Here is an 18770-nt window from a genome sequence, read left to right on the forward strand (position 1 = left end):
AGAGGAAATACAGAATTATTTGTAATAATTGATAATGTTACGAGATTTACACGCTTATATCCTATGAAAAGTACTGCAACCAAGTATGTGTTAGTTGCATTGAAGAGTTTTGTAGATGATTTTGGGTTACCAGAAAAAATTATCAGCGATAGAGGAACATGTTTCACAGCGAATGAATTTTGAGAGTACTGTCAAAATAATGGAATCAGTCATACACTCAATTCAACTCAACATCCAAGTGGTAATGGAATGGTGGAAAGAGCAAATCGAACAATTTTGGCTACGATTAAAATGAGTATGGAAAATCCGAATCAGAGAGACTGGGACAAAAAGATTAAGGAATGCGAAAGAAATCTAAACAATATGATAAATAAGACTACAAATAAAACTCCTTTCGAAATGCTTCACGGTTATTCACCAAAATTTAACGACGGATTGATGAGGATGATTACAGATGAAGATGCAAATGAATGGGAGAATCCAGTAATCTTACAGAATGAAGCTAGAAAGAGAATTGAAGATATGCAGATGAAAATGAAAGCAAATTATGACAAGGAGAAAAGCAATTCTTTAACATTCGAACGAGGAGAAATAGTAGTTATGAGAAGAGTACCTAAATCAACTGGAGAATCAACCAAAACACAACAAAAGTATTGAGGACCTTTGGTAGTTACAGAAGTTTTACCAAGTGATACCTATAGAATGACTCAATTAGAAGAGAAGGTGAAAGGACATTTCTTTAGTATGACAGCTCATGTGAGCCAATTAAAGTCATGGCAGTGTCAAGCTGAATCAGAAGAAGACGATGATGATGATGACATTAGTGTTACTGGGGATAACGATAACAACACGCCGCATATTACTAAAACTAGGACACGGAAAAAGAATAGAAAACGACGGTGAATCTACATGACAGCTAAAGACTTTCAAACTATAAACATTAATATTACAGATTTAATTTTTTTTTTTAATATAAGCTCTTACTCCGAGGTCGTAACTAAGTCAGGATGCCCGAATGTAAACGCAACGTATTAATTTTATTTAAAATGTATTTTCCCGATTGGCAACAACAGTCTTTTTCAGAACGATAATAATTTGAACTGTTATGTTTTTGAGCAGTAATGTTGACGGTAATGTTTCTGAATAAAGCAAGTATTTAACAATTAATGTTGACGGAATGTGTTTTTAATAAAGGGACTAATTAATTGCTAACACTTGTATCAGTCATAATAGAAGAGGCAATTACAGTATTTGTTGAACATTATTTGCGATATAAATTTTTGACTTGATTTTGATATGTTATATCAAAAACAAGGAATATATTTTATGATAGTGATAGCGAAAGTGACTTTCAGAAATCTAAAGAAGAATTGTTTAGTGATCCTGAAATTGACAATTACAATGAAACACAAAGCGAAGGTGATGAAGACTATATTGAACTAGAAAATGATGACAATTGTAATATAATATCAAGGTTTCAAAGGCGCACAAGACGTCCATCAAGCAGTAATAGCGAATCTTCTCGTGAACCAGAAAATGATGACAATTGCAATATAAAACCAAGGTTTCAAAGACGTACAATGGAATGGATTTGGGAAGAAGAAGAAAATGTAGCCGATATAAAAAGTTTTTCTGAAATATCTGGAATTCATCTTTTGAGCCTGCGTAGACTAGGTGGTAATCCTCCGCCTTTAGATGTTTTGAAAGAAGTCTTGAATGAAGATTTTTGGGACACTACAGCAGAAGAGACGAATAGATATGTCAGACAAGGGATAGAAAAAAAAAGGTTGTGTAACACAAAAAAATAAATAAATAAATAAATAAATAAATAAATAAAATAATAAAATAAATAAAACAAACCAAAGGTGGTTTCCTGTAAGTTCTGATGAAATGAAAGCTTATATTGCATTATGCATCTTGATGTCGCAAATGAAGAAGCCAAAAATGCATATGTATTGGTCAAAAAGATATGCAATAAGTACTCCAATTTTTGCAGCACTATGGCATGCGATAGGTTTTTTGATATTTCAAGCTTTCTACATTTTACGGATAATGAAAAGGAAAATAAAGATAACAGAATAAGAAAGATTAGAAATATAGTGGATTACCTAAATAATAAATTTTGTTACCTTTATACTCCTAATAGTGAAGTAGCTATTGATGAATTGCAACCAAAAATTATATCCGTTCCACATGCAAATATTTTCTCAAATAAATCCGTACCCAAGGGATTAATTTAAAATTTGTTATCATTTGCATTTTTTGAGTGCAAAGATATATTTTTTCTTTTCATATTTCAGGACTTTCACCATTTATACCCTTTAAAAATAACTGCATATTATTTTACTGCAAAATAAAATTCAAGAATGTAGTGATTGGTTGGTTGGTGTGTCCACATTCTGGCACAAAACCTTAGAGGTTACATGTGTCAAACCACATGTCAGACACTTAAAACACAACTGATAGATAAAACAGACATATATACAAATAGACAGACAGGGTTAAAATCAAACGAAAAGTATAAAATCCAAAACTGATGAAATGTTCAATGCTCAGATGAAGTTGGGTGTAAAATTCTAAAACATGAAATAATTCTAAATACATTTCATTTAAATACTAAGGTGTAACAGCAAAACAAAATCAAATTAAGTTATAAAGGCCTGTCTCTTTCAGGTACTCAAATAAATTTGTATTGGCTCTTTCCCGATAATAAGGTCCAGAGGCAAGTCAGAGTCATTAAAGTATTTCATTCGAAGTCTGTTAAAATGTGGACATTCTATTAAAAAGTGACAAACAGTTAAAACATCATTACACTTTGAACATACAGGTTGAATCTTGACCTTCAACAGATAACCGTGCGTGGCTCGAGTGTGACCAATACGAAGGCGGGTTAAAATTACCTCCTTCCTCCGGTTTCTGTTCGTCTCCCAGTACTCTAATTTAGGTTTGACACTTTTCAATTTATTCAAAAACTGATCGTCTGAGAATAACTGCCATTTAGTTGAGATTCTCTGCTAAATGGCTATTTTGATATCACTAAAAGGAACAAGCAGCTTCAACAAAGCAATTGCAGACTTTGCAGCTGTGTCTGCCAGCTCGTTACCTTTTATGCCTATGTGTCCAGGGACCCAGCAGTAAAGAATATTGTATCCTTGGCTCCTTAGTTTTTTATGCATTATTAGAATGTCTACTAGCAGAGGATTTTGAGTCTCAGAAAAATTACTTAAAGAATCTGTGTAAATTATAAAATTTTCTGGATTTGTTTAGAGATGAATGTAAGAGCAACATACACAGCAGTTAATTCAGCAGTAAATAGAGAACATGCATTTTGCAATTGTTTGCTTTCAGTGGGGTTCTGAATTACAAAGGGCATTCCTATGACTGGCAGATTTTGAACTGTCTGTATAGATGGGACTAAAAGTGTTATATTCATCTCTATGCTTTAGAAAAACTTGCCTGTATATTACTTCATTAGTGTCACTCTTATTAAGATCTTGAAAAACATCCAGTAGCTCAATTTTAGAATTATACCAAGGTGGAAATTCTACATGCTCTACTGCCTGGACCTTGATATCAGACAAGTAAAATTTTTCTATCAGCATTTCTGTTCTTTCTAAGAAAGGAAGTATGTTAAGAGGTCCTGCAGAAAATAGAAGTTTGTGACAGTCATCAAGCCTCAGACCTGGAAGGGATGATCAGATTGTGACATAATGTTAAAATACTGGTAAAGAGACAATTGCTTATGTCGCAGTTGAAGCGCCGGTTCATAACAATCAACATATAGGCTCTGTACAGGAGACATTCTGAAAGCTCCTGAAATCATCCTCAGAGCTTGATGATGTACGGGATCAAGTTTCCCTAAAACAGAAGGCCATGCAAATCCATATACAATTGAGTCATACTCTAATCTAGCGCATACAAGTGATCTGTAAATACGAAGTAAAGAGCCAGGTTCCACACCCCAGGAAGTGCTTACCAGTACTTTTAGTAGATTTACTATTTTGAAATACTTCTTCCTTAAATATAACACATGAGGAAGAAGGGTAAGCTTATGGTCAAACACCACACCTAAAAATTCTACTTCAGACAGAACTGGAATCAATGAGCCATGAAGGTAAAGCTCAAGCTCAGGATCAGGATGAAGGTTCCGCTTTTTACAAAAGTGCACACATACAGTCTTCTCCTATGAAAATATAAAGCCCTCACCATCTGACCACTCATTCAGAGCAATCTGCTACTGTCTCTCATATCTGCAGATCATCAAAATGTAGTGAACCTGAAATGGAAGGAAGAAGTTCTTTTAAAACAGAGTTTATTCTTAAGCTAAAAAGAATAACACTAAGAACGCAGCCTTGAGGCAGATCCTCTTCTTGGCAAAACACATCTGATAACACTGAGCCAATTTTTACTTGAAACAATCTAGCCTTCAAGAAATTCCTTATGAAAATTGGCAGGTTGCCACACAAGCCACTGTTGTAAAGATCACATAATATGCCATATCTCTATGTCTTGTCATAAGCTTTATATCAAAAAATATTCACACTAAATGGTTCCTTTTGGCAAAAGCTTTACAGATGGAGGTTTCCAAAATGAGCATATTATCCACAGTTGTTCTACCTTTAAGAAAACCACTCTGATATGGTGAGATCACTTTGTATTTTTCTAAATAATGGACTAGGCGGCGGTGTACCATTTTTTCAAATAATTTGCAAATGCAACTTGCAAGAGCTATTGGTCGGTAGTTGGAAAGATTTTTTGGGTCTTTTCCAGATTTAGCTATGGGGATGATAACAGCTCTCTGCCATGCACTGGGAAAGGAATGCTCCTTCCACACTCGATTGAAAAGGGTGAGAAGGGCAACCAATGACTTATAGGACAGATGCTTCACCATATCATAACTGATACTATCCGGACTCGGACTTGATCCGTTTGTCTGTATCAATTCTCTACTTAGCTCAAACACAGAAAATTCACTATTATATGGCTCGCAGATGGGAGAGTTGAAACGAATGGGAGCTTTTTCACAGCATCACTTAACAGAAAGAAATGCCAGCGGGTAGTTGCTGCCACTAGAAACGGCAGCAAAATTCACACCAATCACACTCACAATTTCTTCTGTTGGGCTGATCATTCGGCCATCTTTTTCAAGAAAGGAAATTGAGTGGTCTTTGTACAGTCCGCATGCTTTTCTAACTCTTTTCCATAATTGTTTACTAGACATAGAGGTTGTTATTCCAGACACATAGGACATCCACGAATTCCTCTAGCTTTTACGCTTCACTCTTCTTGCATTTGGTTTAGGTCTTTTGAAGGTAATAAGGTTTGACAAAGTCGTGTGGTTACGAAAAACTCGTCAAGCTTTTCTCTGTTGTTTCAGTGTATCTTGACATTCAAGGTTACACCACGGTTTTGTGTAGTTAGAGAGCTTTGTTGATGTTTTTGGAATAGAGACAGTAGCTGCTTAAATAATGACATCCGTGACTGCTTTCACAGCTTCGTTGACTAGCACATCTTTTACAATCTCTTCTGTAATCTCTGCGAGAAACGAGAAGAGTTCCCAGTCTGCCCTAGTAAGTACAAAACGGGGAGATCTTGATACGGGATTTACTCCATCTTGTGTTATGGATACCAAAATGGGAAAATGATCACTATCATAAAGGTCATTTCCGACACTAAATGTACATAAAGGCAGGAGTGATGGTGAACAGATAGCCAAATCTAGAGCGTAAAATGTCCTAATAGGCTCATGGAAGTAGGTGTTCTGTCTGTTACTGAGAATACAAAGGCAATGGTCTTCAATCATTTTCTGAATTTGTCTGCCTTGGGGTTTTTTATCTCTACTTCCCCAAAGTGGACTATGTCCATTTAAGTACCCTATGATGATAAAGGGTTTAGGCAGCTGTTCAATTCGGTCACCTAATTCTCGTTGAGCAATATGATGATTTGGGTGCAAATAAACAGAACAGACTGAAAGTAAGCTCCATATATTAGCTCGGAGGCCTGTGCTTAGATATCGGACTAGAGGGATAGTCAAGTGAAGTCAGGAGGCCGACACCCCCCCTCACATGCTCACCTGCAAAATTATCTTTCCTCGTGAAACAGTAACTCCAAAGCTTAGCTTGTTGAATGGGTTTTAATAAAGTCTCTTGAACTATCAAGTACACAGGGTGATGTAAATTTATCAAATTTTTAATATTTTCAAAATTTTGGCGGAACCTGCGACAATTCCATGAAATGAGGGTGGCCATTATGCTTGTTGTTTGTTCTTTTGGTACTGTTTTTTAGATTTTCGTGGAAGCAAGTGTTTTGGAACATCTAGTCGCTCTTCCACATCCGTCACAGAATCTATACTATCAGAGTTGATGCTTCCAAAGCAGCTCAAACTGGGATTTCTGAGAAGTTTTAAAGTTTTCTTTGTTCTGTTGAGCTTTAATATTAATGATTTCTGTGATTTTTATTTTTATTTATTTATTTTTGTATATTCTGAATTGGCTGTTTATTTGGCAAGCCTATTGCTGTTTGTGTGCTTACTGATTTAAGAGATTTTAATGCACCGGCATATGACAAATATTTTCGGGGCTGCGCATCTGTTACGAATTTTCTTGCTTCTACATAAGATATGTTTTTCATTACTTTCGTTGTCTGCACCTCCTTTTCTGATTTCCACCTCAGACACTGTTGTGAGAATGCTATGTGGTTTCCTTTGCAATATGCGCATAGTGGCTCAGCATTGCAATTTTCGCTGTCACGGCCTTCCACAGAGCAGTGTGCACATGTGATTTTGCCAAGACAAGACATTTTCAAATGGCCAAAGTGCCGACACTGGAAACATCGCAAAGGATTTGGTACACAAGGTCTTATGGGGCGGTGTAAGTACCCGGCCTTAACACTTTTTGGCAGATCAGGCGACTTGAAGGTTGGTATTATATGCTTTGCACCAATCAACTGACCTTCTTTGCATATCTTGATCCGTCTGGCAGCACAGACATTTTGGTCAAACAACTCAGAGACAATTTCCCTCTTCTGAAACGTAGAGGAGGTCGATCTCTGATAACACCACTAGAAGCATTGAGTGTTTTATGTGCTGACCCTTTAACATAGATTTGTCCAAGTTTATTCAATCCAAAGAGTGTTGCAGACTGAGTAGCTAATAAAGTTTCAACAAGAAGGTCTCCAGAGCACAACCATTTGATATTCTTCGGTTCCCTAATCGAAGATTGGATGTACTTTTGAATTACGAATGGTGACAGCTTTATAAGATTGCCTGTGATATCATTTATTACAAGAAATTTCGATTGGCTTGCTGGATTCATATCCGGATTTGCATTTACATTTGTTTTTACCCGTTTTGATGCATAATTATGTTCAGTTTTATTTGTTACAGTTGTTTGAGCCATATTAAATGAAAAATTAAGATTCGGACCTCGCAGCCCCACCCACCACGGAATCCAACAAGGGGACGCAGAAACTTGCACCAGGGTTAACAGGGTCTATATGCAATCTGAAGGCCCCCAGTCAGCTTTCCCGGAAGCAGGAACTCCCAAAAGCTTATCCCCAAGCCAGTGACCCTACGGACGAGTAACCAGCCGATTGACACTAGTAGGGACAACTAAGTGCCTCCCGTTTCAATCTGAAGCAGAGGCCAAAGCAGTGTGTTGGTGACAGTACCTCCCCCCTCAACTACCAAGACCCTCCTTTCCAGCCTTACGGGTCACAACGCATATCAAACGCGTAGACAGCTTTCTCTCTGTGAGAAACCAGAAACAAAGAATATTAGAATCTCACTTTCAGCCCAAACCTCCGAAAAAGAAAACAACAAGGGCAGAAGAAAAGAAATTAGCACAGATAAGGAGCAAAGATCACTAGGGTGCAGTATCATGCCCCCGTCTCACTAAGATGATAAACCCCTGAAGGGCTAGCGTACCTTGGGATTGCCAAACTTGTACTGACAAAAGTGAGCCTCTGAGGGGCAAGAATGTAGTGAATTCTTTGAAATAATATTAATTCAATATATCGAAATCCAAATTATAAATATAAATATTTATAAAACTATATGTTTCTGTATTAGGTAACTACATTGAAAGTAATACTGATAGAAAATGTTTAGTAAAACTATGCATTACCTCTATTTAACAATAATATTTTGAAAAAATATTTTCAACTTTCTAACTGCATATACTAAACTCATGTTCCATAAAACGCATCAAGAGCATTGACCATCAGCAGATGCACAATTGTCACTGAAAGCTGGTAATTCGGCCCAGGGTTCAACTCCCGGCGAAACAGCTCGCTGCATAAGCGTTTCCGTTGTTTTCCCAAAATGCAACGGGTACATGAGCCAGTTTCCCTCAGAAATTCCTCCACAAAGACATCCCCACCCTTAGGCAAATAACCTCTGAGTGCTTTGCCATAACCAAATTAAATAAAAATTAAAAAAATAAGTAAGCATCAAGAGCATTAGACTAGTGCTTCTGTTTAATTCTTCAGTTCTTTCCATATAACGAGAGAGAAAGAATTTAAGGTACAGAGACTAATAAAACCATAAGGATTACTTCATTCAATTTAAAATCCAATTTTATTTTTTCATTAATGCTTTTATTACTTTTCAACATGAATATTTCTAAGAGCAACTGTTTATTTTTTCTTAACCTCTTCCCCCCCCAAAAAAAATCAGCAGTAGAATAACAAAATATACTGATATTTTCTTAAATTTTAAAGAAAACAATACCATTATGGCACAATTAATAAACTCGTGACTTTCCTTACTTATTGCTATACAGAAAAGTGGAAAATTGCATGACAAAAACTTAAACGTAATATGATTATGATTAGCAAATAAACAAATTTTTTACTTCATGTTCAATTAATTAGTTCCATGATTATATCAAGTAAATTGTGAAACATTATTTACATCCATAGTTTTAAATACACTCTGGATGAAAAATACCCAAAACTGCAAATAAAATAAGAAATTTTCTAAGTTCCCAAGATATTTTACTTTATTTAAAAAAATAAGGAAAACATATCGAAAATCATATTGTTTCAGTTAGATAATATTCCTTCTATCCTAGGCAAGCAATCACATATAAGAGGTAAATGAAATAATTACAGTGGTGGCCAAAATTGTGGACACTTGGAAATTTTTATGTTTTTGAACTTTGTATGCTTGTTACGTTTTGCAAAATGCAAACTTGTATATATCATTTTAAAGAGAATTTATTACTGAATTCAATATAAAACACAAAATTCAATTATTTGCAATACAAAAAAATTTATATGTACTTTAATATAAATAAAAAACACAGTTATGAAGTGGTTTGTAATGTCTAGCTTTCCTGGCCAGTCACTGTTCTTGTTCTGAGAACTAATCAAATGTTAGTAACTGCCAGTAGAAGCTGACATCATCACTTGAAACAATTTATTATTTTGCTTTGCTCTGTAGAAGGAGGACCTGTTTCTTATACACTGCAATTAAAAGTAGGAATTTTTGTAAAATTTTTAATTTTTAGTCAAGAAGCAATGACATCAAATAAAAGATTAAATTGGACACCTAGAAAGAGATGTAATATTATTGTGTTACGAGAAAGTGGTCTTTCCCATGATGAATTGCAAGACAGGTGGGTGGTTCAGTGACTACATTTGGAGTCCAAAAGTTTTGTTTACGATATCAGGAGACAAATTCAATAAAAAACAAAGAAGGAAAAGGTCGAAAAAGGTGCACCACATCTATTGATGACAGAAGAATAAGAAGACTAAGTCTCCAAGATAGAAAAATGCCATCAGAAGTGATCTGAATGATGCTGGTGTTTCTGTCAGTTCAAGAACAATCAGGAGAAGATTAACAGATGTTGGACTGAGAGGTAGAATTCCAAGAAAAAAGCCTTATCTTAATTTTCAACAATGAAAAAAAAAAAAAAAAAAAAGACTACAGTGGGCAAAGGAACACATTAATTGGACAGATGATCAGTGGTCACAAGTTATATGGAGCGATGAAACTAAGATATTGTGATTCGGTAGTGATGGGCGAAAATATGTAAGATTTAGAATAGGAAAAGAGCTACATCCTGATTGCATTCAAGCACCTGTGAAGAACCCAGTTAGTGTTATGATTTGGTCATGCATGTCAGCAGATGGTATTGGTCGCTTTCATGTCATCGATGGGACACTGAATGCCAGAAAACGCATTGACACTACTCTAGAACCAAAACTTCTACCTTCCATCAGAGATCTCTTTCCCAACAATGCTTTGTTTATTTTTCAGCAGGATTCTGCTCCTCGCCATACGGCCAAAATATCGAAGGAGTGGTTTTGTACAAAGAGCATTAAATTATTGTCATGGCCAGGAAACAGTCCTGACCTCAATCCTATCGAAAATTTGTGGCACCGTTTGAAAACTCTTGTCCGAATGAGGTGCCCATCAAATAAAAGGGAACTAATTGAGGCTATAATTGTTTCCTGGCATTATGTAATAACGAAAGAAGAGCTTAAAACTCTTGTCAGCTCAATGAAACGTCAATGTGAAGCTGTAATCAAAATTAAAGGGTACCCTACTAAGTACTGATAACTCACTGCAATCATCACTAATGTATATCGATAACTATTCGTTTAACTTTTTTTGTATTGCAAATAATTGAATTTTGTGTTTTGTATTGAATTCAGTAATAAATTCTCTTTAAAATGATATATACAAGTTTGCATTTTGTGAAACGTAACGTTTTCTATAAGCATACAAAGTTCAAAAACATAAAAATTTCCAAAAGTGTCCACAATTTTGGCCACCACTGTAAAGTGTAGGGTATTAGAAACACAAAAATAATTTGATATTACAGTCATATGCATATAGATTGTTCATAAAAATTTAAATAAATATATAGACATAAACCTGCATAAATACATACATACATAAAAATGCAGGTTTACGAACAGAAAAAAAAAAAAAAAAAAAAAAAAAAAAATATTTATAATTCTTTTCTTTTAATGTCTTGATTTGTAGTTTTCCACAAAATTTTCATTTGGTAACATAATCCTCGACTAAAACAATCACAAGTCGGATCACTTTTGAAACACTAGCATATACCTTCTTAAAAACTCCCAAAAGGGAAAGTTTTGACAGTGATTGATTCTTTTACAGCCAATACTAATTAGTTCATGTGATGATTTTCCGCAGGTGTGGGGGTGAAAAAAACTACTTAACGCTTTCGGTGCAGTGAAAGAAATGTTCCGCACTTTTCAAAAGCTTTCTTGACAAAGCTGCTGATGCTTTAGGAAACTATACAATCTCTTTCTTGAAATCTGACAGGGTTAAAAAAAGTAACCCTCCCGCAAAAATTTAACTTCTTTTCATACATAGCAAAATTTAATTTTGCCATTTGTTAAACCTAATAAATTTGACAATTCATTTTTATTATGTTCTAATTTCAAAAATTTATTTACCTAAACAGAAAGATTAAATTGCATAAATTAAAATACAAATGAAATGCAAAGAATGAAACATCCTGAGAATAAAACATCTTACTGAAATTTTACTCATATAATTGGAAAAAAAAGAAAAAGAAAAAAAGAAGAGGAGACAAAATAACCTGGAACTCCCAGGCATTCGTAAAGGTGACCTAGATCGTCCAGCTTTTTTCATTAGATGCTCTTTCCTCAAAGGTGAACTTCTTGAGCTCTTGTGAGGCTTGTGGGATGGCTTTGAAGGTTTCATGTTGATCTAAATGAAAAATATTTTCAATAAATAACACAGAAACAAAAAAGAACCTTCTAGATTCTGCAAACCTGAAATGAAAAATTTAAATTTTATTAGCAATTAACCAACATTTTAACTGGAATGTCTTACTAGATATCTTTCATACTGTTGCACTGGATGTCATAGTGGTTAGTGGAGACTGCCAGGTGCACTGAAACAAAGCATACGGGTTTAACTCACATATAAGGCTTGGCTGTATTGTGCATGTCCCCCCTTTTGTTCTATTTGGTGAAATACTAGTCTAGAACTTGCAGTGCATTATGGGCAACATTCACAGCAGTGGCATCACGAACCATTTAATAAATTTGGCCATTCCTAGTGAATGACTAAATATACGACCATTCGGAAAATCCAAGCAAATATCCAGTCATTTGGGACAAAATATTTTTGAAATTTTCTACAAGTTTAAGAGCTGAAAAGTTGAATTTTTTAGTTTACTAAGCATTTTCTTTTCCTAAAATACACTTTCCAATATTAACCTCGTCAATTGTAATGTCACTGTAAACATTAACTGTTAAATGATTTGCTTATAGTATTTTGACAAGAATTCACTATTTTCTGATTATCTGTAGCACTAACGAAAAGTTGCAAAAAAGTATGCATATGGCAGCCCAGGTATGTGCAAAGACATCTGTTTTGAATGGTGCTCAATGTGGAAGTTGTACAGAACTGAGTTTGCACAATTCTCTAACGTTTTTTAAAAGAAAACAGATTGCTGTGTACCTGACGGAAGCAGAAGCCAAAAAAAAAAAAAAAAAAAAAAAGAGGGGGGGGGGAGAAAAAGAGTTTTAAAAGATGGATAAGTGTTTGAAGGAGTTAAGTTATTACCAATGTTCTTGCATTTTTAATTTTATCAGCTGATTGTTGTTATATATAACGCTTAGTGTGCCACAAATTTGAAACTGGTTACTGCCTTTTTTATATTAGCTTGGCAAAAGAAAGGAAATGAAGATAATCAGAAAGGGCTAATAGTACTTCAATGGATATTGCTGCTATGCTAAATAAGGTTCAGACAGCATTTATACACTTTAGTATCTTCATTGAAATGGTTTTCCACTTCTACATTATTGTTACAAAGATATTATAGAATATATTAAATGGTTAGTCAACAAAACCATAAGGACGAAATTGTATTTCGAATATGAAAAATGAAATGAATATGAAAAACATATGAAAAACGCATATGAAAAACATCCCAAATATCTAGGATTCATCCTTGATCCTGAATTCAATAGCAACAGGCATATAGACTATTTGGTTTTGAAGGCCCATAAGCACCTAAACACCTTTAAATATCTAGCTGGCAAAGATTGGGGAGCTGATGCAAACACTCTTAGATTTACATATATTGTGCTTATAGGATGTATTCTAGAATATGGCTAGCCAATTTATTCCTGTGTGTCTGAAACCAATCTTCATAAATTAGAACATCTACAACTGAGTGCCGCTCGAATTATTCCTGGACTCAAAAATAGCGCTCTTCTGGTATAGCCTTGTTCGAGACCAACTTACAGCCACTGCATATTAGAAGAGCCAATTTAATTATTTCAATAAAATATACAGCTACAGTCCCGAACATTGTACGTCGTTGTATCTCCATACTGTTGGCATTCATATAGTGATGGACTGTCACCAATAGTGCGATAAACTGTATGAACTGGAAACCCTGCAAAAGAGTTAATTGTCTAACACACTTATTCTTCACACTTACTTTTCTTACTCCTTCAGGAAAAGACAGTGACATGACACTCTCTATAATATAACTCCTTTTTCAATGTATATATTTGGAATACTAATAAGTTTTTATCTATTTCCATGTATTAATCAAGAATGTGTTTTGTGATCTTACAATTTCCGTCTACACCTATTTTGGATTACAAGTTAATTAGGTATGATCTCGCTTGATGCTGCGCTGTATATAAGGTAAGAAGAATCATTTTGCTCTCTATTTTTATTATTTGTTGTGAAATTTCGAGGCTAAAAAAATGTTTTACAACACATACTTGGCACAACAATCAAAGATTCAAGAAATCCAGCCCTTTTAGCATGGCCGAAACTCAGAATCTGATCTCTCGGGAGGTTGTACCTCTATCTCCAAGAGCCTTTATTGATCCCTCAGTGGAACTACCAAGAGTTTTCTTCCACTTTGATCTGCAATCCACAGCAAACTCACCATGAAGACGTTCTTAGGCAACTGGCTCTGGAAATTATTAGTTGCATTCGTAAAGATGCAGTGCAGGTCTATACTGATGGTAGTCATACAGAAGATTGCACTGGCAGTGGTATCCTTCTTAAAATCACTACAATAAAGCAACACAGGGGAAAGTGCAGAACCACCCACTGCTTGGCACGTTTTTAAGAATTGCACATACTCGGTATCCATGTGCACATCGACCTATTTTCACTTAAAAAAATCTGATGTGTACACCACGACTTCCTTGTACAGAATATTAAATTATAAGCATTTTTCCTTGCATTTCATTTAACCTTATTGGATTGAATTAAATCTACTTCGCCGACAGCGCATAAACCACAATAGAATAAATGCATTCTTTAAAATTTACTCTAGTATTAGTTTACCATAGCAACACTCTGGCGCTAGATTCACTTAACAGTATTAATAATAATATATAACAGTTAACTTATATAATAATTATATAACAGAAACTAAGTTAACTGTTATATAATCCAATAATTACATAACACTTAACTTATATATTTTGTTCATATTATAACTCATAATGCACAAAATTTATATCATTTAAAGAAAAGAATTATCTAATCGTCGCCACATGTTCTATTCAAATACTATAATAAAGCTAAAATGATGTATAAAAGAAATTAAACAAACAAAACAAAAAAGAAACAGTTTTTCACAGACGATTGAGCATTTCTCATTTAATTAATTCAGTTCTCACTTTGCGAGAAGGCAAAAATACATAAAAACTCAAAATATCTATATTAGAAATTACGAAGTAAATCTTAAACGCTTATTTCCTCGAAAAAATTCAAGAAAGAATTAAGCATAATGTTATTGGCAATAATAAATGAATGCGTTATCTTTGTTGTTGTGAAGCTAAGTTTCTCTAGATTGGCAACAAACCCACTAGTCTCCTGTTTCAAATGTAAACATCAATGGCCGCCATCAAGAGAAGTATTAGGCTTAGCGGCACTTAAACAACTTTAAAATTGTTGATAATTCTAAAAATATTGCATAGAGGTTTACTAAAGGCATAAAAACCTTAACCAGAAGACAAGAACACACAATTCAATCATTTTTAAAGCAAAAAATGTACAATTTACAAACATATAAGAGTAAAGAAACTGAGATCACTGAACTGGGTAACAGACTGGATATATATATAAATATATTTATATACGTTTGGTGCGGCTGATTGCGACCAAAATACGAGGTGCACATCTACATGTTATAGCAGTCCTATATACAAAATTTCAACGTTCTGAGGCTACTCGTTTTTGAGTTATGCGAGATAGGTACGTACGCTACAAAAAATTCTCTTCAGAATTCATTTTAAAGCAGTTTTATAATTTTTTTGGAGGAAAAGAGTCTTTTATTCTGTCTTTACGTACAGATATTACGCAAAAACATCGTTAAATTGCATTCGATAGCAGTCAAAATGGATATTTTCGTTGAAATATGCTGCCTGAAACTTTTCGCGATTACAATACTTCCTTTGGCTAATCTTTGGAATATGGTAACAGGTAGTTTTGCGACATTTTGGTAGGCGATAAAGGTTACTACCTAGGACTTTGGGTATAATGTGAGAAGTACTCAGTTCCGATTACGCATTATTTTGTGTGAGGGAAATGAGAGATCATGAGATATGTCATGTGACATTAATGGACGAATTACAGTTCTTTAATCGGAAAAGGGGGGGGGAATTTGGAAAACTGTAGTACTATATTATTTTGTATTAAGCTTCATTGTGTGTTGTGTGAAATAGGGGAAGTGTGTGTGCCACGTAATGAAGATTCTGAAGATTAGGTAAGTTAGTATTTTTGATCATTTGAGGATATTATTTTTATGCATTGTTCTAAATGTAAGGAGTAAATAAATTAATATGGTATTATTGGAAAATTGTTATTAGCAATGATTTAGTTTAAAGTAATTAGGATTGTACGCTAATTTTTATTAATTTAATATACGTGCTTATTTATATTTTAAGTAGTGTTTTTTAATTTAATTATATTTTAATTAAATGATAGTTATTTTGTGAATTATATGTTTGTAGCAATTTGGTATACGTTTCAGTGGAAGTAAACGTGCATGGAAATAATTTAAATATTTGACACTAAGTATTTGCAACCATTTTGAATGTTTGCGTTATAAATTCGTTGGTGACATTTGTAATAGATAATTTAGAGGTAAAAGTTTTTGGATATTTTATTTATATTATACGTGGAAATGTTCATCCTTGGAAAGGGTATATACTTTTTCGCAATCAGGTAGTTTCATATATGTGCTTTTTACCAAGTTTAAAGATTCATAAAATGTTCCTGCACTTTTGTGCAAATTTTTGTAATTTATGAGAAAATAGCAGTGTAGATGAATAAAGTCAAGAGTGTGCGCAATGCCATTTTTATGCAATTCTGGGATGTTTTTTTAAAGTAAAAATAAGTCGACGTGTACATGGTTACTGTGTATGTGCAATTCTAAAAAACGCAGCAAGAAGTTTGCGATTCTGCACTTTTTCCCAATTTTGCAGTTAATATTTGTCCTGATTAAGCAGTTTTGTTCCATAAAATTTCTAGAATAAGTGTAATTCGGCCAGCAGATTGTTGGAAAAAGTGTTGAGTAAATAAAAAGAAAAGAAATATGTCTTTACTTCGTGAAGACAAAATGGCGGCGGAAAAAAAATAGAGGGTTGCTGTAGCAGAGTTCGTCGCCAAATTTTTGCTAAGTTACCATAATCCAAAGATTAACCCTTCCTTTTACTTCGTACAAGGAAGTAAAAACATCCCAGAACTGTACAAAAATGGTATTGTGCATTTCCTTGACTTTATCCATGTACACATCAACAAATTTTCCCTTAAAAAGTCAAAGAAAATTGACAAATATTCAGTAGTTCTTACTCTTGTAAAACGTGCCAAACAAATAAGTGAGCGATTCTGAACTTTACTCCAAGATGCAACCCTGACACTTGTTCTGTCTTCAGGAGCGAGTTAATTGCGATTGATGTGGGGCTTGATCTTGGCTTATGATTGTGATTTTGGGGAACTATGGATTTTATCGGATAGCCACAATGCACTACAACATCTTCGTGGCTGGTCGTCCACATGCAAAAAAACCAGCATATGTATTCTTCTCAAACTGAGGAAGATCTCTCAGATCCACAACGTCTATCTCCAGTGGATCCCATTACATATTAGTAATATTAGTGGTAATGAGGTCGCCGATAAACTGGCAAAAGAGGGTAGTGAAAATTAAACGGTCACTGACTCCTCACTTACTTACCAAGAACTTTACTCAAATGAAAGATCTAAATATAATATGGCATATTTCACCTATGCACCAATGGTACACAAGAACATCCCAACTCCCAACTGGAAATCAAATGTGACCGTGGCTCCCAGACTGCTCTGGCTAGACTAACAAGTGGCCATGGTAAAAGTATATTTACAGGTACCCCTTGGCAAAAATTGGCAGTACATGGATACCAAGTTTGTGCAATTCTTTGACTTGCTATTTTGGCTTTGTGTCACCACTACACAAAGAGCAAATAACAAGTCAAAGAATTGCACAAACTAGGCACTCACTTGACTTCATCCATGTACATGTGTCGACCTATTTTCACTTAAAAAAACATCAGAGAATTGCATAAACTTGGCACTGCACACTCCCTTGACTTTGTCCATGTACACATCGATATATTTTTCACTTAAAAAGTCAAAGGAGCACCGAATTCTACAGTAGAGGCAAACAAAAAATACATAATCTCAATAAACTCCATTTTAAACCAAACAATAAAATAACATAAAAATGGAAAAACCTCTTATGCATATAAGTACTACACAAAGCAAATATCCACTTACCTCATTTAGAAATTTCTTCGTCTTCAGTCTGTAGCAAACAAAATTCTATAACAGCATCGAAAAACTTCCTAAAATTATCCGACCTCGAATCCGTATATCAGCATCACCACATTTAGCCACGTAAATTTTGATTATATTAAGCAAACTAGTAAGAATCAAAGCGTAAAAGGGTTACCAGAAATTGAAAAACCAAAAGAGAGGTGTAAATCGTGTACTATTGCTAAATCTAGTAGAATAACTTTTAAATCTGTTCCGAAGAGATCGGATAAACCATTGCAGTTGGTTTATTTAGACGTTTGTCGCCCACTACCAGTTCCATCTAAGGGTGGGAGTAAATATTTTCTTGCTATTGTAGATGACTATAGTAGATTAGTAACAGTGTATTGTATGAAAAATAAAAACGAATCGTTCTACAACTTTAAGAATTATCATAGGCAAATGGAAAGACTGACGAATAGAAAATTAATAAGTATACGCACCGATAATGGTGGGGAATTCTGTAACAGGCAATTCGAAGGGTACTTAGCCGAAAATGGAATTAGTGTTGAACGCACGAACGCGTATACCCCAGAAGAGAACGGTGTGTGTGAACGTTTTAAGCAAACGGCATTAGACGCAGTTAAAGCTATGCTTAATGATGGTAAAATGAGAAAAGAATGGTGGGCAGAAGCTCTTGGCTGTTTCGTACATACGTGGAACAGAGTATGTCATAAAAGCAACCGAACCCCTTATGAAATGTTCCTAAATAGAAAACCCAGTGTTGTTTATTTTAAAGTATTTGGTTGTAAAGCCTATGTTGGCGTGCCAAAACAGATTAGGAATAAATTAGAAATGAGGTGCAAAGAAGGCATCATGGTAGGATATGTGAAGGAAAGTAGGGGTTATAGGATATGCCTGCCAGAGGAACACAAATTAATAGAAACCTGTAACGTGAAGTTCGATGAAAAACTGTATGCAGCAAATGGCATCC

At 34.6% G+C, this 18770-nt stretch overlaps 1 protein-coding gene across 1 annotated transcript in view; it reads right to left on the reverse strand.

The window, feature by feature from the left end:
* LOC118197333 (uncharacterized) overlaps window positions 1-18770 on the reverse strand; it is a 145233-nt gene that overhangs the window by 118130 nt on the left and 8333 nt on the right. The window contains exon 2 of the mRNA XM_085823660.1: window positions 11580-11710. Coding sequence (XP_085679786.1) covers window positions 11580-11704 — 125 coding nt within the window. The 5' untranslated portion in view covers window positions 11705-11710. The remainder of the gene's footprint in view (window positions 1-11579; window positions 11711-18770) is intronic.

The sequence above is a fragment of the Stegodyphus dumicola genome, chromosome 9, assembly GCF_044657685.1.
Source record: "Stegodyphus dumicola isolate Sdum_Otavi_A_Nest chromosome 9, ASM4465768v1".
NCBI lineage: Eukaryota > Metazoa > Arthropoda > Arachnida > Araneae > Eresidae > Stegodyphus > Stegodyphus dumicola.